This window comes from Gadus macrocephalus, chromosome 18, assembly GCF_031168955.1.
Source record: "Gadus macrocephalus chromosome 18, ASM3116895v1".
Lineage (NCBI taxonomy): Eukaryota > Metazoa > Chordata > Actinopteri > Gadiformes > Gadidae > Gadus > Gadus macrocephalus.
The window spans coordinates 18,083,169-18,109,009 of record NC_082399.1 but is presented as its reverse complement, the minus strand read 5'-3'; the positions used below and the strand labels follow the sequence as shown (position 1 = coordinate 18,109,009).

Sequence of the window (25,841 nt, the reverse complement as noted above, 5' to 3'; positions counted from 1 at the left end):
CTAAATAACAGTGTCAATCTGCAACAATATGAAAAATTGTCTCTCTAAAATAACAAAATGGGCATGTATCTAAAACGGCAGGGTTTAAAATAGATATGAAAGCATTCACTGCAATTATCCCATGTAGTACTCGCCAATGAAGATCACCAATGTTTTTTGCCAACGGTGGCTTGTACAACATGCTCCAGGCAGGTTTTGTCTCTCCTTTGACCCTGAAATGTTCTCTCCAGGGTGTATCCTTTCTAGTCTTTAGCTTCCCTTTGTTCACAGCTTTAACACACACTTTATACAGAGTTTTCCCCTTAATACAGTCCAGTGCCATCCAGTCCTTACTCCCCACCTCCAGAAGAGGGCTCAGCTCCTCAGAGTCTGTTAGTTTGGCCTTAACAGCCAACCGCGGAAAAGGATCATTCCGATCTGGTATCTTCAATCCATTACTCCAGTCTTTCAGTAGGTTATGTTCCTCTTCTGATACAGTATTCCTTAGGCTTGCAAGAAGTTGTTCCGCGATGCGAATTGAGTGGATCTCCAGTTTGGCAGCCAGTGCCATTGTGTCAGCTATATTCCCTCCAGTCAGTTGTACAAAGGTTTTCACTGTCACCACACCACATCTAATTAGAGATCCAGGTTGCCAGGGAATCTCCAGCCGTGCTCCTTTTAGAATTGGCTCCCTTAGAAGCCAGTGAAGTGATGGATTAGAGTCCAAAGCAGTTTTATCCATCATATTCCACATTTTAAAAACACTCGCATAGAAAAGTGGCAAACATTTAAGATTAAAGAATGATGAGTCAAGAAAGCAAAATTCCCTACCAAAGTTCAAATTCCCAACTCGACCTAAAATCAATTCTGCAACTGGCCTCCATGGTAAGGCTGGTGGCCCATAAAGAAGACTTTTTAAAAACTCTAGTCTAAAAGCTCCCTTCCTACTTTCAAGGTGGACTAAACCCTGCCCTCCCTCTTCTTTGGATAAATATAAAACATCTTGTGGTATCCAGTGCAACTTATCCCAAAAGAAATCTAGAATAATTCCCTGAATCCTTCCTAAAAGACCAGCTGGGGGGTGCAAAACGCTAAGTCGATGCCATAATACAGGTGCCACAAGATTGTTAGCAATAATGGTGCGCCCCCTAAATGACATACGAGGTAAGAGCCATCTCCATTTCTTAAAAGTGCCTTGCATTCTTTCCGCCACTCCTTCCCAGTTCTTTATGGCCATTGACTCATCCCCCAAATGAACTCCTAAGTACTTGATGCCATTTGTGACCCATAAAAGCCCTTCAGGTAGTTTTGGTCTTTCTCTTTGCCATTTTCCTACAATTAATGCCGTACTCTTAGCCCAATTCACTTTTGAGGATGATATTTTCCCATAAAGCTCCACAATATGGGTCAATGCTTGGACATCACTATCCTCCCTAATAGCTACAATAACATCATCTGCGTATGCAGAGAGAAGAAATGGAGCAATACCATCAACTACCATGACCCCTCTCATCTCTTTCCTAAGCCTACACAGTAAGGGTTCGATTGCAATTGAGTAAAGCATACCCAAGACACTACAACCCTGTCGAATACCCCTGCCAATACTATAAGGAGCACTTAACCCACCGTTGACTTTCAGTACACTTTCAACCCCACTATAGAGCACCCTGATCATAGGAATGAAACCAGGGGAGAAACCAAAAGCCTCCAACACTTTTCAGAGGTATTGGTGCTCCACCCGGTCAAAAGCCTTCTCTTGGTCCAAAGAAATAAAACCAAGCTGGAGATCCAAAGAGTTGGAGATGTCCAAATAGTCTTGAATTAACACAATGTTATCTCTAATCGATCTGCCAGGGATGCAATAGGACTGGTCGTCAATATGAACAACCTGATCCATCACGTCCCTCAGACGATTTGCCACTGCTTTCGAGATAATCTTGTAATCAGTACAGTAGACTTACTGGCCTCCAGTTTTTAACCTCACAGAGGTCACCTTTTTTAGGTAGAAGAGTGAGGACAGCTCTCCTACAACTAAGAGGAAGACAACCTTTCTCCATACTGTCATTTAAAACAGCCAGAAGATCTTCCCCTAGAAAGGACCAAAAAGCCTTGAAAAATCCCTGGTGCTCTGCCCTTTTTCATGCCCTCTAGTGCAACTGTAAGCTCCTGCATTGAAATAGGTTGTCCCATTTCAGCTCTTTTTTGCTCAGATATTTGGGGTAGGTTACTGAGAAAAAGGGTTAGACCGTCTGGGTTGTCGCTGTATTCACAGGTGTATAATTTAGAGAAGAACTCTGCAGCTCCTAATATCAGAAGATTCTGTGAGTTCGCATCCATCAGCAGATCTAAGACAGTGGATGAGACGGCTCCGCCCATTCTTTTTCTCTAAATTATAAAAGAATCTTGAGGGAGCATCCATCTCCGCAATGTTCTGGAACCTAGACCGGATCAAGGCTCCCTGTGCTTAGATCCCCAGCAGATCCGCCAACTTGGCTTTTTTAGCTTTGAGTGCATGCATCTGACCTCGATCTCCTGTGGATCCGTATGTAGTCTGGAGTTCCACAATATCTACCTCTAGATCTTTGATTGATCTGCGGGTGTCTCTAGTGACGTTAAAAGTGTACTGATTACAAAATTGTTGCATTTGTATCTTGCCAATATCCCACCATTGTTGAAGAGAGCTATATTTCGCCTTCTCCAACTTCCAGGTGCTCCATAGATAAATAAAACATTGCCTAAAATGCCCATCATTTAATAAGTCTGTATTAAAATGCCAGTATGCGCTCTTAGGTTTGACCCCATTAATAAAAAACATTGCCAATTACCATAAAATGATCTGAAAAACCTACTGGTGACATAAAACATGATTTAAAAAACAGGATATGATGTCCATAACAATAAAAACGGTCAAGCCTCGCTAGTGATAAATAATTATCGCTGCAGTGGGACCAGGAATATTCTCTTTCAGTACTGTGTTTAGAACGCCACACATCCTCCAGATCATAGCTTTCAACTATACGCTTTAAAATTCTCCTTGACTGCAGATGTGGTTCAATGTGATTCCTGTCCAAATCACTAAGGGTGCAGTTAAAATCACCGCAGACTATAAAAAAAATCGGCTGAGTTGCAGCCTTCTAAAGTGCTTGATAATTCATCTAAAAACACTAGTCTATCCCTCTGCAAAACTGGTGAGTAAATATTTAAAAACAATATCGTGTTTTTTTCATATTTTGCAGTGACTTTTAGGAGCCGACCCCCAACAACTTCTTCATAATCAAAAGAAATTGGTAAAAATGAACTCGAAAAAAGTATTGCAACTCCCCCAGATACTGAACTCAAATGGCTAAAAACCACCTGCCCACCCCATTCTCTCTGCCATTCGACCTCAATGTCCTTGCTACTGTGTGTTTCTTGGGTAAAAGCAATGGCAATTTGTTTTGTTTTCAGGACTTCATACAGCAAATTCCTTTTCTTGACATCCCTTGCTCCATTTAGATTTAAAGACGCAATCCTAAAACTACTCATGTTTATGAAAAATGTTGAAAACAAGAGGCAACGTATCAATAGTGTAAGCCTATATCCACTCAACAGATTGTTATTTACTGTTTGGCCATTCATCCTCATCATTTTTTTGCAGCTTTCGCTCCAGTTTCCTCAGCCTATATACCTCTGTCTCTACAAGACCATCACCGCCCTTCTGTCTAATTAGTTTCCGCACAGTCCCAATTAACAGCAAACGATTAGGAAAATAATCTTCAACCACAACGCCTCTTTTGCCTTTAGTTTTTTACAAAAACGTTCTTACTTGATCTAGACTATATCCCTGTCTCCCCTGTCCATCTGGAAGTAGTCTTTCTGGAAGAGACGAGTCTGAGAAATCCCTCTCACTATCTGATGTCGTTTCATCTTCAATTGTCCGTTTTTTTAAAGGCCCAGGAGTAACTTTCCCTTTCCTATTATCTTTTTTTTGCTTTCTCTTGGTGGGTGGAACTTTAAGAAGCGTACCATCCTCCTGTACCATTATTTGATCCTCATTAAACGAATCCCCCGTCATGTCCACAAGATTTGTTTCCGCAATGCTTTGAGACTGAATTTGCTCGTCTGACTTTGGATCAACACTGTTCGAAATATTCACGATTTCAAAATGAATAGGTGCACTGCTGTTATCGGTCTCCGCCACCTCAGCCTGCTGCTCCGTCTCCAGACCTCCAACGACCACTAACATCCCGCTATTGCTCACCGCTTCAGGCAGAGCCCTTTGCCCCGCCGGCTCTGCCGGCTCCACCGGCCCTGGCAACGGCGCAGTCACTTTATCCGGACAGCTGCGCACAGCGTGACCCGCCTGACCACATCCGAAGCATTTCATTGCTTCTGTAGTCGCATAAATCGTGTAATCAAAACCATCAATTTTAAACCTCAAAGCCAAATTCAATTCATCACTTCCTGCCTTTAGGATCATATACAAGTGTCTCCTGAAAGACACTGCGTGTTTCAGTTTAGGCGATTTACAACCCGATGACATCATCTTTATAGCCGACACAAGCTGCCCATGACGGGACAATTCCCTTTCCAAAGCGTCATCGCTTATAAAGGGAGGCAAATTAGACAGAATAACTCTTTTTGAGGGATTATTAAGCGGAAAAACTACAGTTTGCGTGTTTCTCAGAACGATGCCACGTTCGACAAGAGTGTTAACTTTATCTATGGCGTCTAGAAACATAACTACAGCGCCATTCATTCTGGACAATGCCTTAATACTATCACAGCCCACCACCTCACCAGCCGCTAACCCATATTCCTCCACCGAAAACTCCACGCCGACTGGCACCTTAACGCCATGCCGTTGCGAGAGATTTCTCAAACCCGTGTTCATTTTTTTGCATAACCAACAACCGGCTTACCGCTGGCTGCCGCCGTATTTTTAAAAACCTCGAACCAGTGCTCAAACGTGCCTGTGACAATAATACAAAAATAAAAGTGAAAAAGTATGCAAAAACCAAACCTTTAGAGAAAACAGCCGCGCTCCGACACCACAATCTCCACAAACGCTCACGCATGCGCACGGGGGGGAGAGAGAGAGAGAGAGAGAGAGAGAGAGAGAGAGAGAGAGAGAGAGAGAGAGAGAGAGAGAGAGAGAGAGAGAGAGAGAGAGAGAGAGAGAGAGAGAGAGAGAGAGAGAGAGAGAGAGAGAGAGAGCGAGCGAGCGAGAGAGAGAGAGAATGAAATGTGTGACAGGTGTCAAAAGGAAGTTTAGATCTAATCCTACTGGGCCTGCTGGTGGCCCAGTAGGATTAGCTCTAAACGTCCTTGTGACACTGATGGTTCAGGTGGTCAGTGATGCTTTCTAGGTGAGAGAGAGCGAGAGAGCTAGCAGGTGGACAGTTTCTGAATCGCCTCGTCTCACAGGTGTTTCCTATAAAGCTCAGCTGGGCCCTGCTGCCTATGGAAATGTGATCCAAGCAAACAAGTAAATAAGTGTGTGGCATCAGTAAGAATACTATACCATACAATACTTAATACTACAATATGAACGCGAAGGGATATCTCAAACCGCCGGATTGGTTTAGTTTTGAGTAAAACCACATTTCTAGTCGCTGTGCATAGTAAAAGCTTGTGGCGGGCCTAACCTGAACTGACATCATAACGGCCCTCACGCAATGCTCATATTGTGAGATTTACCCCGAAATGTTGACGATATAATACTCACCCACTTCAGCCAGTACTGATATTTTCTCTACTCTCCCCCTCCCCATGCCCGCTATCTGCTTCTTGCTCGCGTTGCTAACTTCCACTCTCCTCGGTCTCCAAGTTTCCTATGTTGTCACTCCCATACTCTCCCCGTCTGATGTGATGGCTGGATGCTCCTCCCCCCAATTTGCTCTGTGCTCAGGCTGAGGGTCTCATCTCCGACCCCCTCCGGTACTCCACCACTACGACCCCCGCCAGGCCTGTCTGTTTTATGGGCTGACAGGAGCCATCGGGGGTGAGGCATGGCTCCTGGCGGAAGAGAACAGAGAGAGTGAGTCTCTTACCCCCCTTGTCTCCGGCAGGGAGGGAGGGAACTATAACGACAGATCAGAGAAGGGGAAAGTCATAGAAATATAAATTTCAATAAAGATAGAGTTGGGAAGGAGAGAAGGGGGCGAGGAATAGAAAGACAGTGAGAGAGACAGCAAGAAATGGATAGTGTGTGAGACAGGGGAAGAGAAACCGAGCGAGGAAGTAGAAAGGGACAGGAGAGACAGACATAAAATGGACCTCAAACCCAGTTCTGCTGCTGCAATTATTCAAACATGGTCCGTAGGTCACATCCCCCAGTGACAAGGAATAAATTGTGGTCACCTCCATCACTGGTCTCATAATCTCTAGGGTGTGCTCTACCTGCACTTGTTTAATTTTTCCCAAATTAGGCGGGTCAATTTTCCATGATTTTGGGTGTACTTTTACCTACTTATTTCTACTAATGTGCCTTTAAGTAACTGTCATTTTGTTAATCGTTATAAACTGAAGAAGTATTTCATGTGAGTTTATACATTGACCTGGCAACAGTACCTTTATACCCCAGTAAATCTGAGAAGACTCACAAAGCTACCGCTGGGGTAGCAACAGTAATTAAACGGGTGGTTCCCATGGTTAGGTCCTTGGATGTAGCACTTATTTAGCTCTGGTTGTGTTCCGGCGCCTGACTATGGCAGCAGAAGAGATATCATACATCAGGCGCACGGCTGTGAACACCATCCAACCAACTCTTCTACTTAACACATTGCAAATTCTCTTGGCTGGCGGCTGCCAGGTTTAAAATACTCTTTGCCATCGGTCTTATAAGAACCTTAATGAGAACTAACTTCTGAGTCCTCCCCTGTAAGGTGTGTGTGTGTGAGTGTGTGTGTGTGGGTGTGTGTGTGGGGGGGGCATGCGTGCGTGCATACGGGTGGGTGTGTGCGTGTGTGTGTGCGAGGGGTGGGCAATCATTTCTCATTTTCACATAATAAAATGGGTATAATCAGTGGCGTAACTAGGCTGTTTATTCGGGGCTAATGCCCCAGATATTATTTAATTTGGTACATTTACTGGTAAATATGAAATAGGTTTATTAAATTCAGTCTAGAAGTGATGAAATGATTCTAGTCACTAATGGTAGTTTGTTATCTAGAAAGAATCATGGGGATTCCAGGGACATCTCAAAATAAAGTAGCCGAGTCCGTACTCTAGATAGTCCTTCTTGCAAGAGAAGAACAGTTTAAAAACATAACAAGACTCTTTACCACCTCAACTGAATTAACCTATCCTATCCCCAGTCAGATCCATATATATATATATATATATATATATATATATTAAATAAAAATAAAAATATATATATATATATATTAAATAAAAAAAAAAATATATATATATATATATATATATATTGTAGCGGGCCAGTGGGTGTGGGGTTTCCACGCCACCAAGTCAAATGATACACACACACCGAAAGCAGTTCAATAAGGTGGTTTATTCAAAAGAGACGAATAAATGTCACCAGGGTGGGGAAAAGGGTAATCCAGAGTCCGTAGTCCGTAGTCCAGGGGTCGTCACCGGGAGGGTTCTCACACAAAGCGGTCGATACACAAATAATCCGTCAATGTTCAGTTTTCCTGCACTCTTTGGCCACACACAGTTCACAGAGGCTCACGCAGAGGCACTCCATAGTAGGCTCCCCTCCATGTGGTTGCATGCTCCCTTTTATCCCCGCAAGCACTCCTGCCTAATGCACCTCAGGCTTGCATCGTTAAGGGAGGCAGTCCCTGTAAAGCTTGGGGGAGGAGCCAGCATGCTGCCACATACCTCCCCTCAATCACCACCCCTCCCTGGCGTCTGCCACAATATATATATATATATATATATATATATATATATATATATATATATATATATATATATATATATATATATATATATCAGTCTGGTAGCTGTAATAAATGGCATATTCTGGTTATTTTGGTTAAGCATCATGAAAAAATGTGCATGCACAATAAAGCATACAAAATAATTTGCATGCAAATTTTTCCCGTTAGGCTATGCCCCGGATGTTCATGAAACCTAGAAACATCCCTGGGTATAATAACCCATTATTGCATCATAATATTTTTTCAATTTGAGATTCTAAATGCCTTCTAAGGGTCGAGGAAATGCCGTCATGTCTTAACCATTAGTTTGGATTACAGAAAATACATTGCTGTCACTCTTATTGAGCATTTGTAAATATGTCCCTAGAATTGTTAAAGGGGACATATTATGAAAACCACACTTTTCCTGGGATTTGGGGTGTTCTTGTGGGTAGATGGTGCTCCCACACGCATACAAACTTTGAAATAAGTCTGTACATGATTTTTTTAGTGGGATACGCATTTCTGGAAGCAGCCCGCCTCCAGCTACCAAATGAGCGAGTCAGTTACGGCGCCCCCTCCTATATAGGAAGGGGGCACATTTGAATATTACCTCCCACTTACCCACTCCCCTCCAATCAGAGCATCGCTAAGATTTTGTGGACCAGCGGACGAGCAGCTCCAGCGGGGGGAACTCGGCGCTAGCCCTGCAGCTGCGTTTTAATATCCATCCGTCTCGGAAGTCCGAGGACGTTGCCTAGCGACACGCACAAACACGCCCCTTTTCCTCGGACGGCAAACTCACCATCTCGGTTGAACTCAGTGGTGACCGAGCAAAATTCCGAGAAAGAATTCAAGATGGCTGCGCCCATTGTGACTTGAAGTATGAACCGTTTTCATTGTGCTTGGACCACTTTGGTGGTTTAAATGGCAATTTTAATCACTCGTATTACTGCAATACCTTACTGCGTCCGTATCTCTGCCTATGGCCTATAGCCTACTTATTTTGGAGCGCCTGGTCCTCTGCCAATTCTACCGCGACAACAGCTTTCCGGGTGGGGTCCATGTTTTCCTCCAACGACCGAGCGAAATAATAAATAAGTGTGGGCGTGGCGTCAGATCCGAGATCCGAGTCGGTTCGCAGAGAATACTCGAACGCAAGCTCCGGGACTACAATCCCTTTCTCTGGTGCCGAGCTCACCCTGCCGGAGCTGCCGCCAAAGGGAAGTCGGGAGGAGGAGGCATGGAGTAGAAAGGGATTGTACTCCCGGAGCTGAGCTGCCGGACTGCCGCCGAGCTACCCCAGCCGGAGCTACTCGTCCACCGGAGCTGCTAGTCCGCTGGAGCTGCCACCTAGCTTCGGCGCCAGTCCAGATCCCGGAGTACACTGCCGGACTGCGGCTGGACGGCGGCCGGCAGCTCCGGCGCGGGGAGCTCGGAGGCAGTCCGGCAGCTCAGCTCCCGGAGTACAATCCTTTTCTTCTCCATGTCGCGGTTCATAGAGTCAATGCCAAAGTTCCTTCTCCCCAATTCTTCTCAACCATGGCCGAGATATCCCCCACTACGAGTCTTTACTTGTGGAAGTACCGGAGACGTCAGACACAGTCTTTATTATTCATAATATCATCCGAGGCGCACATAGCTTTTGGCCGTGATATTAGATAGATGATATAAATACCCGTATATAATATTATTATTATGTTATATTATATTATATAGTAGGGGTGCAACGGATCACAAAACTCACGGTTCGGATCGTGTCACGGTTTTTGAGTAACGGGTCGGATCATTTTCGGATCAACAACAACAATAAATAACAAGACAAATGTGACTTTAAAGTGGAAATGAAGCACTGAGAACTGTGTCAATTTTTTGTTTGTTTTTTCATTTTTGGAAACACATGGATTTTCATCAATACTGAAATTCAAGTAGTTTCACCGTAAAATGACATGTTTATAACGACTTTCGCCTCTAGGGCGCAGCCATGTTTTAAAAACGCAGGCGCTACGTCATCAGAATGGTTGGCTCCATATATATCTATGGTTGGCTCTTTAAAATAAACATGTCGGATATTGGAAGAAGAACAGGGGGGTCCTTTTGTGTTGCCCCTGGCTGTTCAAACGATTAAAGGAGAGCGGTAGAATAGTTCATTTCCATGTAATTCCCGTCAAGAAGCCTGAAGTGCTCCGAAGATGGTTAGCTGCATTGAAACGCCTCAGCCCCCCAATGGGACCAGGGCAGAGAGTATGTAGCGACCACTTTATAGAGGCTGATTACATCGAAGAGGGAGCTTTTTCTGAAGATGGGAGATTTGTTCGCCGTCCCACCAATCGCCTGAAGCCAGATGCTGTGCCAACTATTTTTAATTTTAGTGGATATAGTGCTGGAGACACGGACATACCCGTCAGATCGGACCCGGGCGCTGCTCTTATGCGCAGCGAAAGAGCGCAGAAACGTGCTTGCCAGGCAGAGGAACGAGAGGTCTCAGGTGATCAGTGTAGTCCCCTTACTCCCTCCGCACAACCTATCAAGACTGTTAGTTTACCTGCTGTTTATTGGGCGCTCCAGTGTTTCGGCTCGGATGTCCCTCAGCGACAGCATTGCGACCTCCAACACGTCTCGCTCTAATGACAGCATTTGGCACGTCGGATTGGACGTGATACATCTGATATTTTTGACGAGATGTCCCAGGTTCATTTCATGGCAGCATACACTCTCCATGTCAGTGGACATAGGGACACAAACCCCACACAAGCACCACCGATTGTTTCCTGTACGCTCAGATACATCTCTCTCTCCTTCATCTATTTCTCCTCCATAGTCAGGCTCTGTTGGGGGCACTAAAACTCAGACTTCTCTTACTGGCTCAAAAGCATAGGCAATTGGATGCCTGCCCTCATTGGTGGGTCTATCCCATTCGTCCATATCCATTTTGTTGAGGCAGTAAGCTACCTGTGAGGCTATGAGCCGCTATGTAAACAACATAGAATGTTAATACCAACCATTCTCGTGACGTCATCGTATTCTGAAAACAGAGATGGCGGCGCACAGGCTGAAAACATTGTAATTAATGCAACGTGTTTGTGCTTCATTCTGAATAACGGGACATATTTCCGACTTTATTTGTATTTATGGTATATTTAAAAATTTAACTAGTGCTATAGACATGTTTTATTTGATTGCTTCCTTTCCACTTTAAATAAAATCTTAAAATGTGTAAAAACAAAATAAAGTGAAAAATTAGGTAATAATCCTGCTTCCTTTAAAGGGGACCTATTATGCTTTTTCGACTTTCATGACCTATAAACGTTGTGATAATGATTGATAGTCATGTTTAACCATACTTAAGTGTCAAATAATGACGTACATGCATTTCGACGTATTCCCTGCAGACAGTGGCTGGAGGGTGGCTGTGCAGAGCGCTAAACACTCGGGACAACGTTTGCGATTCACTTGTTCACATTTCCAGGAAATCATCTACGTAGATGCACTCCTGCCGCGCCCCCATACCCATATGCCTGGTCAAATCTGCGCGCGCACGCTTCAAGGAAGGTAACCAATCACAACGGAGTTGGGTTGGCAGGAGTATGGAGTTAGAATCATGCCAAAACCCCACACACACGCAAAACGTGTTTTACTCACGCACAACGATTCACACACACACACAAAACATGTTTTACTCACACACAACGATTCACACACACACTCAGTGTGGTTTGCAAATACAAAATATAATTCACAAACTAATGCATTTTGCTTCAGAAACAAATACAGTATGTTTTACACATACAAAGAAACATATTTCTTCGATTACAAAAAAATATCCTCCAAGTACAAACTAAAATCTTTCAAGTACAAACTTAAATCTTTCAAGTACAAAAAAAAATCCTTCAAGTACACAAAACAATTCTACAAGTACGGAACACTGAAAGTTGCGCGTGGATCTGAAGACATTTGCGCACGGATCAGCAAGGCGGAAAATTAGTGCCAAAAGTCACGTGACAAACAAATGTCCTGTGATTCACACTACACAACAGCAGGTGGCGCTGTTGAATCAGTTTAAGGCCGCCAGGACGATCTTTTTTTCTCCCCAAAATCTTTATTTGATGCCGGCCAACCGTGTGTGGATTCTATGGAAAGCCAAGAAGGCCACTAACTGGCCCTAGAACGGCGCGGTAAAAGTGCTAAACCGCACGGAAACCGTACGGAATCAGTGCGGTTTGGCAGGAACAACGCCACCTGCTGATGTGTAGTGTTAATCACAGTACATTTGTTTGTCACGTGACTTTTGGCACTAATTTTCCGCCTTGCTGATCCGTGCGCAAATGCCTTCAGATCCACGCGCAACTTTCAGTGTTCCGTACTTGTAGAATTGTTTTGTGTACTTAAAGGATTGGAGGATATTTTTTTGTAATTGAAAAAATATGTTTCACAACAGAAACTGTATTTCGCTACGATACTTGATGATGTTGTTAATGCCGGAATTGTCCTTTATACATGTTCTGATCACGTGAACGCACAACTTTTTTTTTTATCAGCCGATCCACGGATCACTAGCGTCCTCAACTGTGAGGGTTGATCCGTACGGATCACGGGAAACCCGTAAAACGTTGCACCACTATTATATAGATATAGAGCTCCAGGAGTCAGCAAACAGCAACAATTCCTTCTCCTCCATGCTGTGGTTCAGTCTGACAGCTCATTGGTCAATGGGCAGCAGCTAATTTGCATCAATGCTACAGACACCAGAAACAGCGCATTCTGAAGGGACTGAAACAGGGGAATAGCAGTAGACAATATTTTTTTTCCTAAAAGCTATTTCCAGCAAGCAGCTTCAAAAACATGTTTTCCGGAACTCATATACTATGTTTACTTGTTGGGTGAACACCATAATATGTCTGCTTCAAGATGAATACAATTGAACAGGAATACAAATTGTACAGTTGGTTTTCCTGTTAGGTGTGTGTGTGTGTGTGTGTGTGTGTGTGTGTGTGTGTGTGTGTGTGTGTGTGTGTGTGTGTGTGTGTGGGAGGTGTGTGCTGGGTCTTTCTTGACAGTGTGTGTGTTGGTGGAGCGGGGGGGTTCCTTTTAGGTGTGTGCATGTATGCTTGTGCGTTAGGGTCTGGAGGCTGTTTGTTGGGTCTTGAGAGCGTGTGTGTGCTGTCGTAGAGTGGATGAGTGATTAGGGCATCCCTGAGCTGGTCGCTTGTGATGGATGAGAGCTGGGCTCCCAGTCAGAGGGAAGGATCAACCGCTCACTAATACATCATTAGTCTCTCTCTCTCTGCCTCTTGCTCTCCATCACACACACCCAGGAACCAGTTCCCACACACAAAAACATGCACACACCGCACACACACAAACACTCACAGTATCATACACATACACACAAACGCATGCAGACACACCCATACACATCAGCACATCATTATTGTATTAATCTTTATTAGCAGTCACTTTAGTTTTTGCTTTATCAGCCTCGTAACAGACTGATAATAAACTTATTCTAATAATATTCCTAGAATATAATTTGACTAATATTTTAAAAGTAGAATATCTTATAAAGTTTAAAATAAAAAAAATGCTAATCTGAACCTTTTTCAAATTGGAATGGAGTCGATAGTTAAAAAAAATTAGGAAGCAGTAGGGTTCCAAAGTTTGTAGAAAGATTAGCAAACAGACATCTGTGTTTTACAGTGTGATTTGCATAATTCTTCAAGCTATTCTACAATAGCTTGAAGAAGTTATTGCTTAACTTCGTTAGCAAAGCAGGCTACAGAATTTTCAGAAGTGAATGGCCAATCAGCTTTCTCCTAGCATGATTGGCCAATCAGGCCATTGCATTATCCAGAGTGCTAAGACAAGCAGGCTATAGCGTTTTTCTAGCATGATTAGCTAAGCAGGCTATTGTATTTCCCCTCCTTCTCCCCCACACTCCTTAGCAGGTTATTTATTTCCTTGGTTTTGTTAAGTGAAGGTTCTTGGTAGCGGCCACAGCGGTGAGAGTGGTGGGGGAAGGGGGCGAACAGCTAAAGGGGGTAGAGACTACAGAGATAGATAGTTTAATTAACCATAAGAGAAATTAAGACCCTTTGGCCTAGGTTGAAAAATGTGCATTGAGCCCTTAGAGAACAGGGGACAGCACAATGAGAGGAGAGGTAGAGGAGATAAATAGCAAGATAACAAGAGGAGCCCTCTTTCTTTTCCTAGTAGCACAACAGCTGTATTTCAGAGTAAACACAGGCATGATTAGAGGCCTCTTGGAAACTCCTTTTATACCACCGGGTGTGCTCTTCATTAGCTATCACAAGGTTAATGGTTCCCTTAATGTTCCTCACAAGTGGGAGAGTCCACCCAGTATGATGGATACAGATCAGCCTACAAGGTGGTACAGTCCACTGTGTAGACTGGTAGGCTGATCAGTCATCTGGGTGGACTCTCCACCCTCTGATGTCACTCGTATACCTGCTGGTCAAACAGGAACCCTTTAACTCTTCCTGACATGTGTGCCATCATACGCTGCAGACAGCGTGGAGTGTCAGCGGCCGGACTGATGGATGAGGTACAGTCTACAGATAGTGTAGATCAGGAGACCCACACAGAAGGATCACAGCCACGGGGCGGGGAAGGGAGTCAATAATCCCCTCCTCGTGTAACTCTACTTTGTCTGGTGCAACTTATCTCCCCAATCAAGCCATGCATAGTAGCGCTAATCTTTTGGTTTTGTCACGCTAGTCTGGTCTTTGTGTTTCCTCTCTGTATCGATTATCTGCGCTTCCATTGCCCCCTTCGACATGTGAACAAATCTCATTTCCTTTTCATTGTGTTGGGGACGTGGGAGAGGTAACTCTAAACCAACAAGAGCTGTATTGGTGAATAAAGGCTGTTTGACTGGAAGGGTTACAGAAGAAGATGACGATTGTAGTGTTTTCAGAGTAATACTTTGGGTTAATGGCAACGTAATGTTTTTTCTCATACATCTTTTTTATTGCAACATCAGCAAGTCACAGACAATACATCAGATTGGCAATGTAATGTTAATGAATAGTTGCAATAAAAGTATGTTCCTTAGATATCATTCAAAATCTTATTGCATGATGCAACAAAGTGCATCTCTAAAGAGTTCATAATGTCCCTATGCAATTTCAGCAGGCCCTAATTCAAGATTTAAAATTATAATTGTAAAGCAGCTTTTAAATTTGGTCCTCTTGATTGGAAACAAATTTACCAACAACAATATCTATCACAATATACACCTTCAGAGAGAATGATATCTCTTATGGCCCTTTATGTTTGTTTTTCTCTCTTTTTCTCCCCTTCCCGCCATCTGCAAGACTAAGAGCCATTATATTGCAGAGGGAGTCCCTTTAACTAAAGGACAAGCAGGCATAATTTAGCAAAGTCATAACTGTGTTTAAAAGAGGAGCCATAACTCACTGAGTCCCGATTCCCCCCCTTTCCCAGCACTAAACCGTATGTGTAAAAGCATCCAACGCACTTAAGATGCTGTAACGTTCTTGGTACGATCCCCACATTGTCTGTAGCCTATTATGTCCTTTAGCCTTACCCCCTCCAAGCTCCTCAATGAGATATCTGAAAACACTGAAGATGCTTTTGATTAAAGGTGCAGTGAGTAGGATTAAGTGGCAACGGACTGAATACCCCCTCACCTCGCCCGTTCAACAATTTAGGAGTAGCTTTGTTGGCAGTAGGTACTTCCAACATGATGTCATCGTCAACGACAGCTTCGAGTACCAAAGGGTCAAGAGATGAGGTTCCTTGATGGTTTTATAAATTGTTCTTTAGCTTGTAGCCTACAACGAAAGTGCATAGTTAACAAGTACGATAGTTATCTTGAGATAAGATGGCCTCCCTCTAGAGATTATTTTCCGCTCTGGGCTACTGTAGAGAAATAGCGGGGCATCGGGGTAACTTTCATGTAAATAATAGGGGGAGGCATGGTGAACACATCGTAAATTAACTCCTGAATATGGATTTATACCGTGTCCATGTTTCAGATAATTTACCCTGTCCTGTTTATTGATTATCATTATTACCTTATCTGTACCTCAATTCCATAGGCTGCTTGGGCTACATTAGGTCATTAACCATTGAAAACAGTTACTGTCACAATTTAATATAAATTGTCCAATTACTTTGGATGTATCCTAGTCGGGACTCAGATAGGAGGCAGAATAACCTGTTTTACGATCCGTGGTGCATTCCCCTAAATATGTTCTAACAAAATGTAACAGTAATGGGCTCTTTGCGTTTCCTCCAAAGACAACACTTTCACATTTGTTCTCTCTAGAAGCGGTAGCGGGGGAAGTGTGGAGGGGGAGCTCTGGGGCATTGAGGTTCATAATCTATTGAAGAGATTAGATAAGGGTTGGCTTTTGTCCCTACAGTTTACAAAGGACAGCGGTATCAACAAACCCCAACAACCGGGCAGGAAATCACAGTTGTTATTGTAGTTTTAATGTGGTTTCATAGTAGATAAAAGGTTTGCTGTGACTGAATTCATCTGTTGCCAAAATATTATTTTGCACATGACATCGGGAAGCACTTGAACATTTTAGGTACATGCTCAGAGCTGAAAAGGAAAATCGTTTTAGCCTGCTCGTTGTTGACGCACATGAGTATTGCTAAAGCAGAAAAAAGCAATGCATTCATCCAATTGAAAAAGTACAATTATCTAATGCGTATGTATAACAAAACACATTATTGCCCATGGCCATCCTCAGGTAGTTAACATGGATTTTACGATAGTCTATATGTAGCATGGTTTCTCAACGGGGCGGTACCTAGGGGGCGCTGGGAACGTGATTTCTTTTTGCCTTTTTTGGGGGGGGGATTTTAAACTTTCATGGTTTTCAAATCTTTTTGGTGCAAAAATACGCTACCTGAAATACATATAGCCTATATGCTCAGTGTAACAGTGGTCATACAGCGCGGTTCGGTTCTGCACACGCCCGGACTCCCGTTACGTCATGATCTCTATATAATGCTCATAAACTAGGGATGGGCGTGAGGAATCGATTACTCGAGTACTACTCGTTACAAATGAACTCGGTTGGTGGACAGGCAAACTCGAGTTTGCATATACACACACAAACAAAGTTTTCTGAAGCAAATGTATCAATTTTCTGTCGGCGCCACTAACGCATGACGTGGGCACAAAGAAAATTAAATGCATCCATTTCCATGGCGCGTTCCGTGGCGTGTGCAGGCACGCCAGAATTAAAAAAGTTAAGAGATGGCGGTTAAAGCAAACCGCAGCGAAGAATTGAAATACTTTAAAGAAATAGGAGATCATAAGGTGAAATGTAAAATATGCCAAGCGAAATCGAGCTACCAGAAAGTACTATGCGGCAACATATGCTCCTGAAACACAACAGTGAGTTCGGGAAAGCAGACCCGCAGCAACGGTGAAAGTGAAAGTGTGTCGGCTATATTTTCACTGCCGCAAGACGCAGCTGTAATCCCGGGCGTGTAGAGAAGATCACAACGAGTATTTCCATAGTCCATTTGCTGCCGTTTTATTTGCAGCTTTAAGCATTTATTTGCAATGGTTAGGCTACTTGTTTCGTTTTTTTTAAACTGTTACAGGCCTTGGTTCGACGTGATTTAAATTGTGAGACGCATATTTATTTTTGTAAGGGAAATGTGTTTTGAACGTTTGCAAAAATAAATAATGAATACTCTGATAACTCTGACTGTTTTGATGGAGAATAAGCATTAGGCCTACATGTTTGGTTGGTAATATTGCCGTTCATCATCAGGCCTATTCCTGCTGCAGATGCGTTGCATTCTAAAAATAGATTTGATTTAACGAGTACTCGATTGATCCTCGAGGAATTCCTTCGGTCACTCGAGTTTGGAATTTACTACTCGTGCCCATCCCTATCATAAACATAACCCAAGTTTGCGGGTTAACAGTTCAATAACCAACACAACACAATCAAACATGGCCGATAGCAAAACAAACAACAAATTTTGTTTCATAGCCCGTTTTCTTCCTTCCTCTTGCTGTTGTTCAGTTCGAGCTGCTCTGAGCGTTGTCTCTAAAGACTGTTGCATTTCAAATACAAAGTATACAGCTCCCGATCTGTTTTCGCGTTGCCCGGGCTGCGGTGCCCGTGGTTCCCAGGCTGCGGGGCCCGCGTTGCCTGGGCCGCTGTCACGGTGCCCGCGGTTCCCGGGCCATTCATTCAATGACGAGGCACGGCGGGAGACGCGGGAGTGCCGTGCCAGCCGTTCCCAGGCTGCGTTGCCAGGGGCGCTGTCACGGTGCCCGCAGTTCTCGGGAAATTCATTAGGCTAATTCACGGGGTACGGCGGGAGATGCGGGAGTGCCATGGCCGCGCTCACGGTGTCTGCGGTTCCTTCCCGGGCCGCAGTGCCCACGGTTCCCGGGCCATTCATTCATTCGTTCACGGGGCACGGCGGGAGACGCGGGTTGCCGTGGCCACGGCCGCCGTGGTGCCCGCGGTGACTCGGTCACGGTGAATGAATGTTCAATCCAACCATAACATCCTCAACTCTTCTTTCTTGGCCAAGAGATCACTCTCTCTCTCTTTCCCCCCCCCCCCCCCCCCGTGTGTCTCTCTAGAAGTTGAATTGGGTTTATTACAGTGATGGACAGTGCTGTTAGCCAATCAGAGGTGAGACATTTGCATGTCATGAATATTCATTCATATTTATTTATATTTTTTTCACCAAAACCGACTCAGAGTGCATTCATTAATTGCTATTAGTGACCACCACAAAATCAATGAATACGATGCAATGACACCTTTAAGCAATATAATACGAGTGTGAGTGGGGTTGTTAGTTTATTTATTTTACTTCATTTAAGAATGCCTGATTCTGATTGGCTGGGAGGAGGGCATTAGCCCGGCGCTGACTTGTCGGTTGTACTCATGGACCTATTAAAGAGGTTTTACTTTCTGCTGACTGAGCACAGCGTCATCAACTAGTAGTTCAATGCGCTGGTGGTATTTAAAAAAAAAAAAAAAGCTCTGGATCAGAAAAAAAGCTTTGGATCAAAAAGAGTGGAGGCCTACTTTTAGTTATCAAACAGGGAAACGTCCTCAAAACATGCACTTATTAAAGAATGCATATGCCTCCTCTATGCAATCCCTGTCTACCGTCTAACTGCGATTCGCTACACTATTTTACAATCAATCCTAATTTGGTCCTCATAGGCTATTGTAGAGCCGTCCGAGAAAGGGCTAGGCTTCTCCGACACTTCTTTATAGCGGCAGGGAGTGGGTGGAAGGAAGGCACACAATCCTTATTTTATGCGGTTTTACACTAATTAAAACATACATTTCTAATATTATAAATTTCTGCAAAATCCATTCTGTAAGATGCTACTCAATTCAACCCAGAGTACCTTAAAGAAACTGGCTCTCATATAATGCCGGTTAATGGAGTTCATTTAAAAATGGGTTATCACTGTTGAACGATGTTAAGTTGAAAAGACCGAAATTAATCCAATAAACAGCATAAACCATGTTCAATTTGCATAGCATTAAAATAACGATTTTGATTGTCGTTGTTTTGAGCCAGCTTCATTAAATAGCTTGAGGTAAGTTATTAATGCCGTAGCTCAATCCTAATTGCGTTCAAACATAAACATGCATTGCCCAGTTGTGCAGTAGATACAAACAGAAACTAACTAAACATGTATCTTAATATCCTCTAGGCCCATCACCCCTAATGATGTCTGTTTCTTACTTTCAATTCAAAGAGCTTTGTCAGCATGGGGACATTACATGCTTGGATGTTGAGCTATTTATCAGAAAGATCACAGAGAGTTTGTTTTAATGGTAGCCTATCAGAACGCAAGTACAATCACTGCGGGGTGCCCCAAGGAAGCTGCTTAGGTCCTTGACAATTCATAATTTTTACAAATGATCTTCCCTGTGCTACAACCGACACCAATATGGTTACATATGCAGATGACACAACCTTGTACAGTACGGCCCCTACTTTAAATTATCTAGTAAATATCTTAAATCAGAACCTTGAGAGGGTGTCTCACTGGGTAAAAGATAGCAAACTAGTAATGAATGTGGACAAAACAAAATGCATTATTTTTGGCTCCAGGCACATGCTAGTTGACAACCCTCAGCTTCAACTGTCAATATCTGGAATACCGATTGAGCAAGTTCAAAAAGCAAAACTACTTGGCGTGCTATTGGACAGTCAACTGTTATGGTCCAACCATATTGATGGGATGGTAATGAAAATGGGTAGAGGCTTAGCCATGTTCAGGAAGTGCTCCCCATACTTGACATCTTCATTAATGGGTCAAGTCATACAGTCTCTGGTTTTTTGTCATCTGCATTACTGTCCTATAATATGGTCAGCTGCAACTAAGTCTGACCTGAACAAACTGCAACTTGTTCAGAACAGAGCGGCTAGACTGGCACTTAAATGTTTGTTACGCACTAATGTTATATTTATGCATTCACGCCTGTCTTGGTTATCTGTCAAACAAAAGCTTCATTCTAGTCTCATCATGTTCTTTAGAACCATTATCTTAAATCAATCACCAGTTTACTTTTACAAACAGTATTTAAAATCAATTAACACACATAATCATAACACCAGGATTACCAGTAATGGCTATTTAAAACCTCCTACACCCAGGACCAATCTCCTCAAACACACAGTTACTTACAAATGTATATCATTCTGGAATCTGTTACCATCTCACATTAACCTTGCACAAAATAAATTGTCATTTAAGATAGCTCTGAAGACACACCTATTGCAGCTGTCCACATGACTGAAATTGTAATCAATTTGTGAACTAAATTACTGTGACCGGTATGTTGTACTCATTATCTTTTGTATAATGTTTGGTAATGTATGTATTCTCTATGTTTTATATTGTATGCTCCTATATGGACCCCAGGAAGACTAGCTGCCGCCTCTGCATCAGCTAATGGGGATCCATTCAATAAACAATAAACAATAAACATCTGCAATGCCAATGGATTTTCCTTTTCAAAGACAACCAAAAGATATTTTATATTTTTTATACCATTTTCCATGTCTCTGACCCTCCCCCATATCTGTCTTTCAATTTGGTTCAGTTCAATCTAATTCAGTTAGATTCTGTCCATTTGAATTCAATTGAAAGGGCTGTATTGGAAAGAAAAATAATACATTTAGATTCAATAAGCTTCAGTTAATTTTATCGTTTGCTTTGTCTTGTTTTGTCAGTTTTTATCATTCAAAGGGTTTTAAAAACCCTTCCCACAGAGGCATATAATTTTTATATTTAGGACTTATAGCTGACCATTTTTTTCTGAAAGTGACTTACAACTCAACACACACAGAAGGCAGAGTCAACCACACCGGGTGACACAGATTTTCAGGAGCAGTTAGGATTAGGGGTCTTGCTCAGGGTCACCTCGACACTCAACCAAGAGGAGCCAGGGATCGAACTAGCAACCTTCCGTTTTCAAGTCAGCAGGCTCAACCTCCTGAACTACTGCCATCTGCATAGCATCGTGAGGTATCACCATAGCACGAACTGTTGCTCAATTATGCGCCCGCTTCTTTAATGTTCCTTTTTAGTAGACTTATCTAGACTCATCACGGGTAGTAGTAGTTTAGTCCATTGACATTTAATCATAGACACCGCTTTGACTGCTTCGACCAGTTGCTGCGATACATTGACAAAGTTGCCACTTTGAAGAGGGCAAGTAAGGATAGGGCCTTTAAACTAACACAGCACTATAACTCTAATATTTCTCCAACCCATGTCATTTAGCGTTTTTACTTCTAAATATGCCCGTCTTATTATAATCTTTTTCCCGTCATGGTCCACATTGATTTCGCAACCCAATGTCCCCTCTCGAACCAGACGGTGAAAGATGGTGTGATCTACGAGAAAGCAGAGGAATTTTCCTTGTGGTTAGCGAAATAATGAATATGTTGACGTTAGGGATGCAAACAATTAATCGATTATCGATTAATTGTCGATAAGAGATTACTCGATTAAAATAAATTACTTGCAATTAATCGCATTTTTAACCCGTAATTCCCCAACCGTCCACGTGAGGGCGCGCTTGACGCCAGACGTACTTGACGCACACGCGGGAACACAAGCGGGAACACAAGCGAAGCAGGACAAGACAAGACAAACGAAAAGCGGGACACTGACACGATGAAGAGGGCAAAACGGAGTGCAGTATGGAGCCACTTTAAGTTGGTTAATGATGACAAAGACGCCAAATGCACAATATGTGGAAGTACAACAACTACAACTACAACAATTACAACCTAAATGTGTCACATTCAGAAGGAAATTCAGCTTCTCAGAAGAATTGCCGCTTATCAATTAAGCGGCATCGATCGATCATCGATCGATAAGATGAAACAACTATCGATTAATGATTTACTCGATAATTTGCATCCCTAGTTGACGTTTTATAAAACGTTTTTTAAAACGACTCATTGAAATGTTGAGAAATGTAATCAATACTGCTCGTTATCCCAAAGAGCTGGGGCTCCCCATATTACCTCACCTACAGGCCAGTACTGATGTTAACGTGCGACCCAGAGGCCAATGTGGTGTCTATGTTTGTACGTTGATGGTTTAGTCTACTACCGGTGCCCAGGTACATAAAAGGACCATACTTAGTGTTATGAGCAACTTCTGTGTTGGTCCTACAATGCGGTCTTTCAAAAGTGTATATTACCATGATGAACATATATACAAAGCCGACTATCTCTCTTGCAGCCTGCGAGCTGATGAACCAGGGCATCTTGGCGCTGGTGACCTCCACGGGGTGCGCCGCGGCCAGCGCCCTGCAGTCCCTGACCGACGCCATGCACATCCCGCACCTCTACGTGCAGCGCAATGGCGAGGGCTCGCCGCGGACCGGCTGCCACCTCAACCCAAGCCCGGGGGGGCAGCGCTACACGCTGTCCGCTCGCCCACCCGTACGCCTCAACGACGTCATGCTGACCCTCGTGGAAGAGCTGCGCTGGCAGAAGTTCATCATCTTTTACGACACTGAGTATGGTGAGTGCTAACAGTTTGTCTTGTTCTTTTTGGCACTGTATAACTTGGAGCTTTTATGTTATGGTTGCGTGGCACGATCCTGTCTTTATTGCTGTGTGTGCGTGCACTATGTTGCAAGGACTCTGCTATATTGCTCTAGCCTGGTCCTACCAGACTCTCGTACTTCATTTCATTTGTACAGAGGGTCTGGACCTACACAATTGACAAACCTCAACTCACTTAAAGGCGGTTGTATGTTGAAGTTTAAAATTATTGGATCTGCCCAGTGCCGCTCTGAATCTGCCATAACCAATCGCTAACGTTTGGCCGGGAATCACGTTGCGCGCAGCCTGTAAACAAACCAAACACCATGTGTGAAGATGTCCGTCAATGAGAGCTGACTTTGACGTCATTAATCTCAGCCACTTCCTCTGTTCGCTGATTGGACGCAGAAAATTTTGACGGAGAAAACCCACTAACATACCGCAGACCAAGACCTAGTGCTGAAGGGAAATTCAAATTGAGCGGAAGTACAGGGTAATATCGATCTGGTTTTCCGGTGAAACGTCCTGCTTTTGTGTTTTATGGTGAGCGTTGGACCACTGTTTCTATGGCTTGTGTGCGCGAGTAAAGAGCTGCCAATTTTGTTTCTCTGAAAAGTTCTACTTTGTTGGATTCCAGTTTAGTTTGCTCTTGTGAGAATGGCAGTCAGTAAGAAGTTTCTAGTTGTTCCTGATCTCAAGAGTAGTAACAGCTTGTGGACAAATGGAGGATAGTGTGCGCTGTGAGGTGGTTTTACTCTTAGTGGAAAGGTTGTTGGTTCGAAGCCCTTTCTCTGTGGTCTACTTTCAGGCATCCCAAAGCAACATGTCTAGCATCTTATACCTGCTCGTCAAACACCAGAGGTGGGAGTAAGTCCAACCATTTGAAATTCTGAAGTCTGAACCTGCAAGTACCAAGCCCCTTGTGCTGAATGATTTGGGGAAATAATCGAATGGCACTGCAGCCTCATTCACATGGTCAAAATTAGCATTGATTTAGCATGCAAATTGATTTGGCATTAGCATTTTTTTGTTTTTGCACTGCGCCTACTCTAGAGAGCACTGCTCCTTCATAGTATGACCTCTAATCACATGCTTGGTCTCTTTGGAAAGCTGAGAACCTGTAGAATTCTCCCTCAGAATAACTGTATCATGTACTCTCACAGTGCTGGGAAGACTATAATATTGTTTTTCCTCCCGGCCGGTTACACACAACTCCAAAACCAAGCTGATAGTAGTACCCTGGGTAACTCCATATCCCTTGGAAACACTACTGAGGACCTACCTAGGACTTGTGATGCTTTGTGTAAAGGCAGATCAACAAAGCATAAAAGATGAAGTCTCCAGCTCCTTTTATGTACTGATATGTCCATTCGTTCTGGTCAGGGTCCTTTTGGATACTCCAAAAAAGACCTTTGGCTACCCAAAATGCATACTGTAAACAAAAGTGAACCCAAACATGTAGAAGCATAATCTTGGTCTCAAATGAAAGGTTACCCTCTGGGCTTTCTTGTGAACCATTTAGATAGCATATGTAACGAGACAGGTATAACCACACAAAAATCTGATTTTTAGCTATCCGACTCTGGGGAAGAGCCTGCTAGTTTACGCACACCCCTTGCGCATTTGTTTTCTCAACCACACGTGAGACGTTGTTTGACATGCTGGATATCGTCAGAAAGGTATTTTCATTGGCTATTAGGATATCTAAGGCCCGTCCCCGACCCCTCCTGTCTGCTGGTGTAGCTGTCAATCAAAGTATACATGCCCCGTTTTGATAGTGATCGCCTCATTGGCTTGTAAGGCTTGTAAACAAGGAAGTATTGGTCTTACAGACATGTGGGAGGGCTCTATGTCACCGTGAGACCCTGGCAAACACAGCGGTCAGATCCAATGAATCAGACGACAATAGCAGAATTCAAACCCTGAATCGCAGTTCTCTACAAAAAAAACATAGTAGCGTTTCGGTTTTCTATTTTTCGGCTGCTTTGTATAAGATGGCTTGTACATATACACAAAGTAATTACACAAAAATAACATTGATATTCGATTTCTGCGGACTCTTATGAACATTTCAAGACCCAACATGAAGTAGGCCTATCAACTCATTGCTAAGGATATCCACAACGACGATAGTTAGAATGCACCAAGGGAGGAGGAGGGTGAGGGGGGCTATTTTGACCTAAAACACTAGGATATTTTTGATCTATATTCGCCAAAAATATCTATTCCACCATATGGTTGACATTGGATGACATTCCTGAGATTCTAAGCTTTCAAACGGTGTATGACATGACTATAACACTCAACTGTATGATGCCAAAAATTGACCCAGCATGTTGGGGGGAAGGGCTGGTGTAACGAAAACTTGCCCGCCGGCGAGATTTGACCGTTAAGTGGTTAAGCGCTTTCTTAAAAGCATATATCTGAAAAATCTTTACAATTCTGGGTAATTAAGCCTTGTAGTCAAGATCACTAACGGAAGAAACATAAATATGACAGAGTTAATTATGTAGGAAAAATGGTTAATGAAGAAGTTCCCCTGTTGCCATACTGTGTCTTGGCAGTCAGATTCTTGGAAACGAATAAGTCGGAATATTGACTGCCTGATGAATTTCAGGTGCTGTTCAATGTTGTGTTTCTTAAATGAGTGGCAATGAGAGAATATCATGTTCAGCTTGTTCATAATGCTCTAATCAGGATTTGAACTCTCAACCTAAGGAACACCAGTACAAGGCATAATCCTGTTGACCAACTGACATTCCTGAACAGCATGAAGCCTCATTCACATGGTGAAAATGTATTTGGATAAAAACACAACATCAAGAATAATCCAAGCACACATTTCACAAGATAATTAAGGGCTTTCTGAAAAGAGTACAGAACTGAAAACTGCACTGTTAATGGTATCCACCTAATAATGGT

The 25,841-nt window shown here is 43.1% G+C and overlaps 1 protein-coding gene across 2 annotated transcripts in view; it reads left to right on the top strand.

Annotated features, from left to right (window-relative positions):
* LOC132446484 (glutamate receptor ionotropic, delta-1-like) overlaps positions 1 to 25,841 on the top strand; it is a 594,597-nt gene that overhangs the window by 309,608 nt on the left and 259,148 nt on the right. For both annotated transcript variants that reach the window (XM_060036803.1, XM_060036802.1), the window contains exon 3: positions 22,612 to 22,896. In XM_060036803.1, the coding sequence (XP_059892786.1) occupies positions 22,612 to 22,896 (285 nt within the window). The remainder of the gene's footprint in view (positions 1 to 22,611; positions 22,897 to 25,841) is intronic.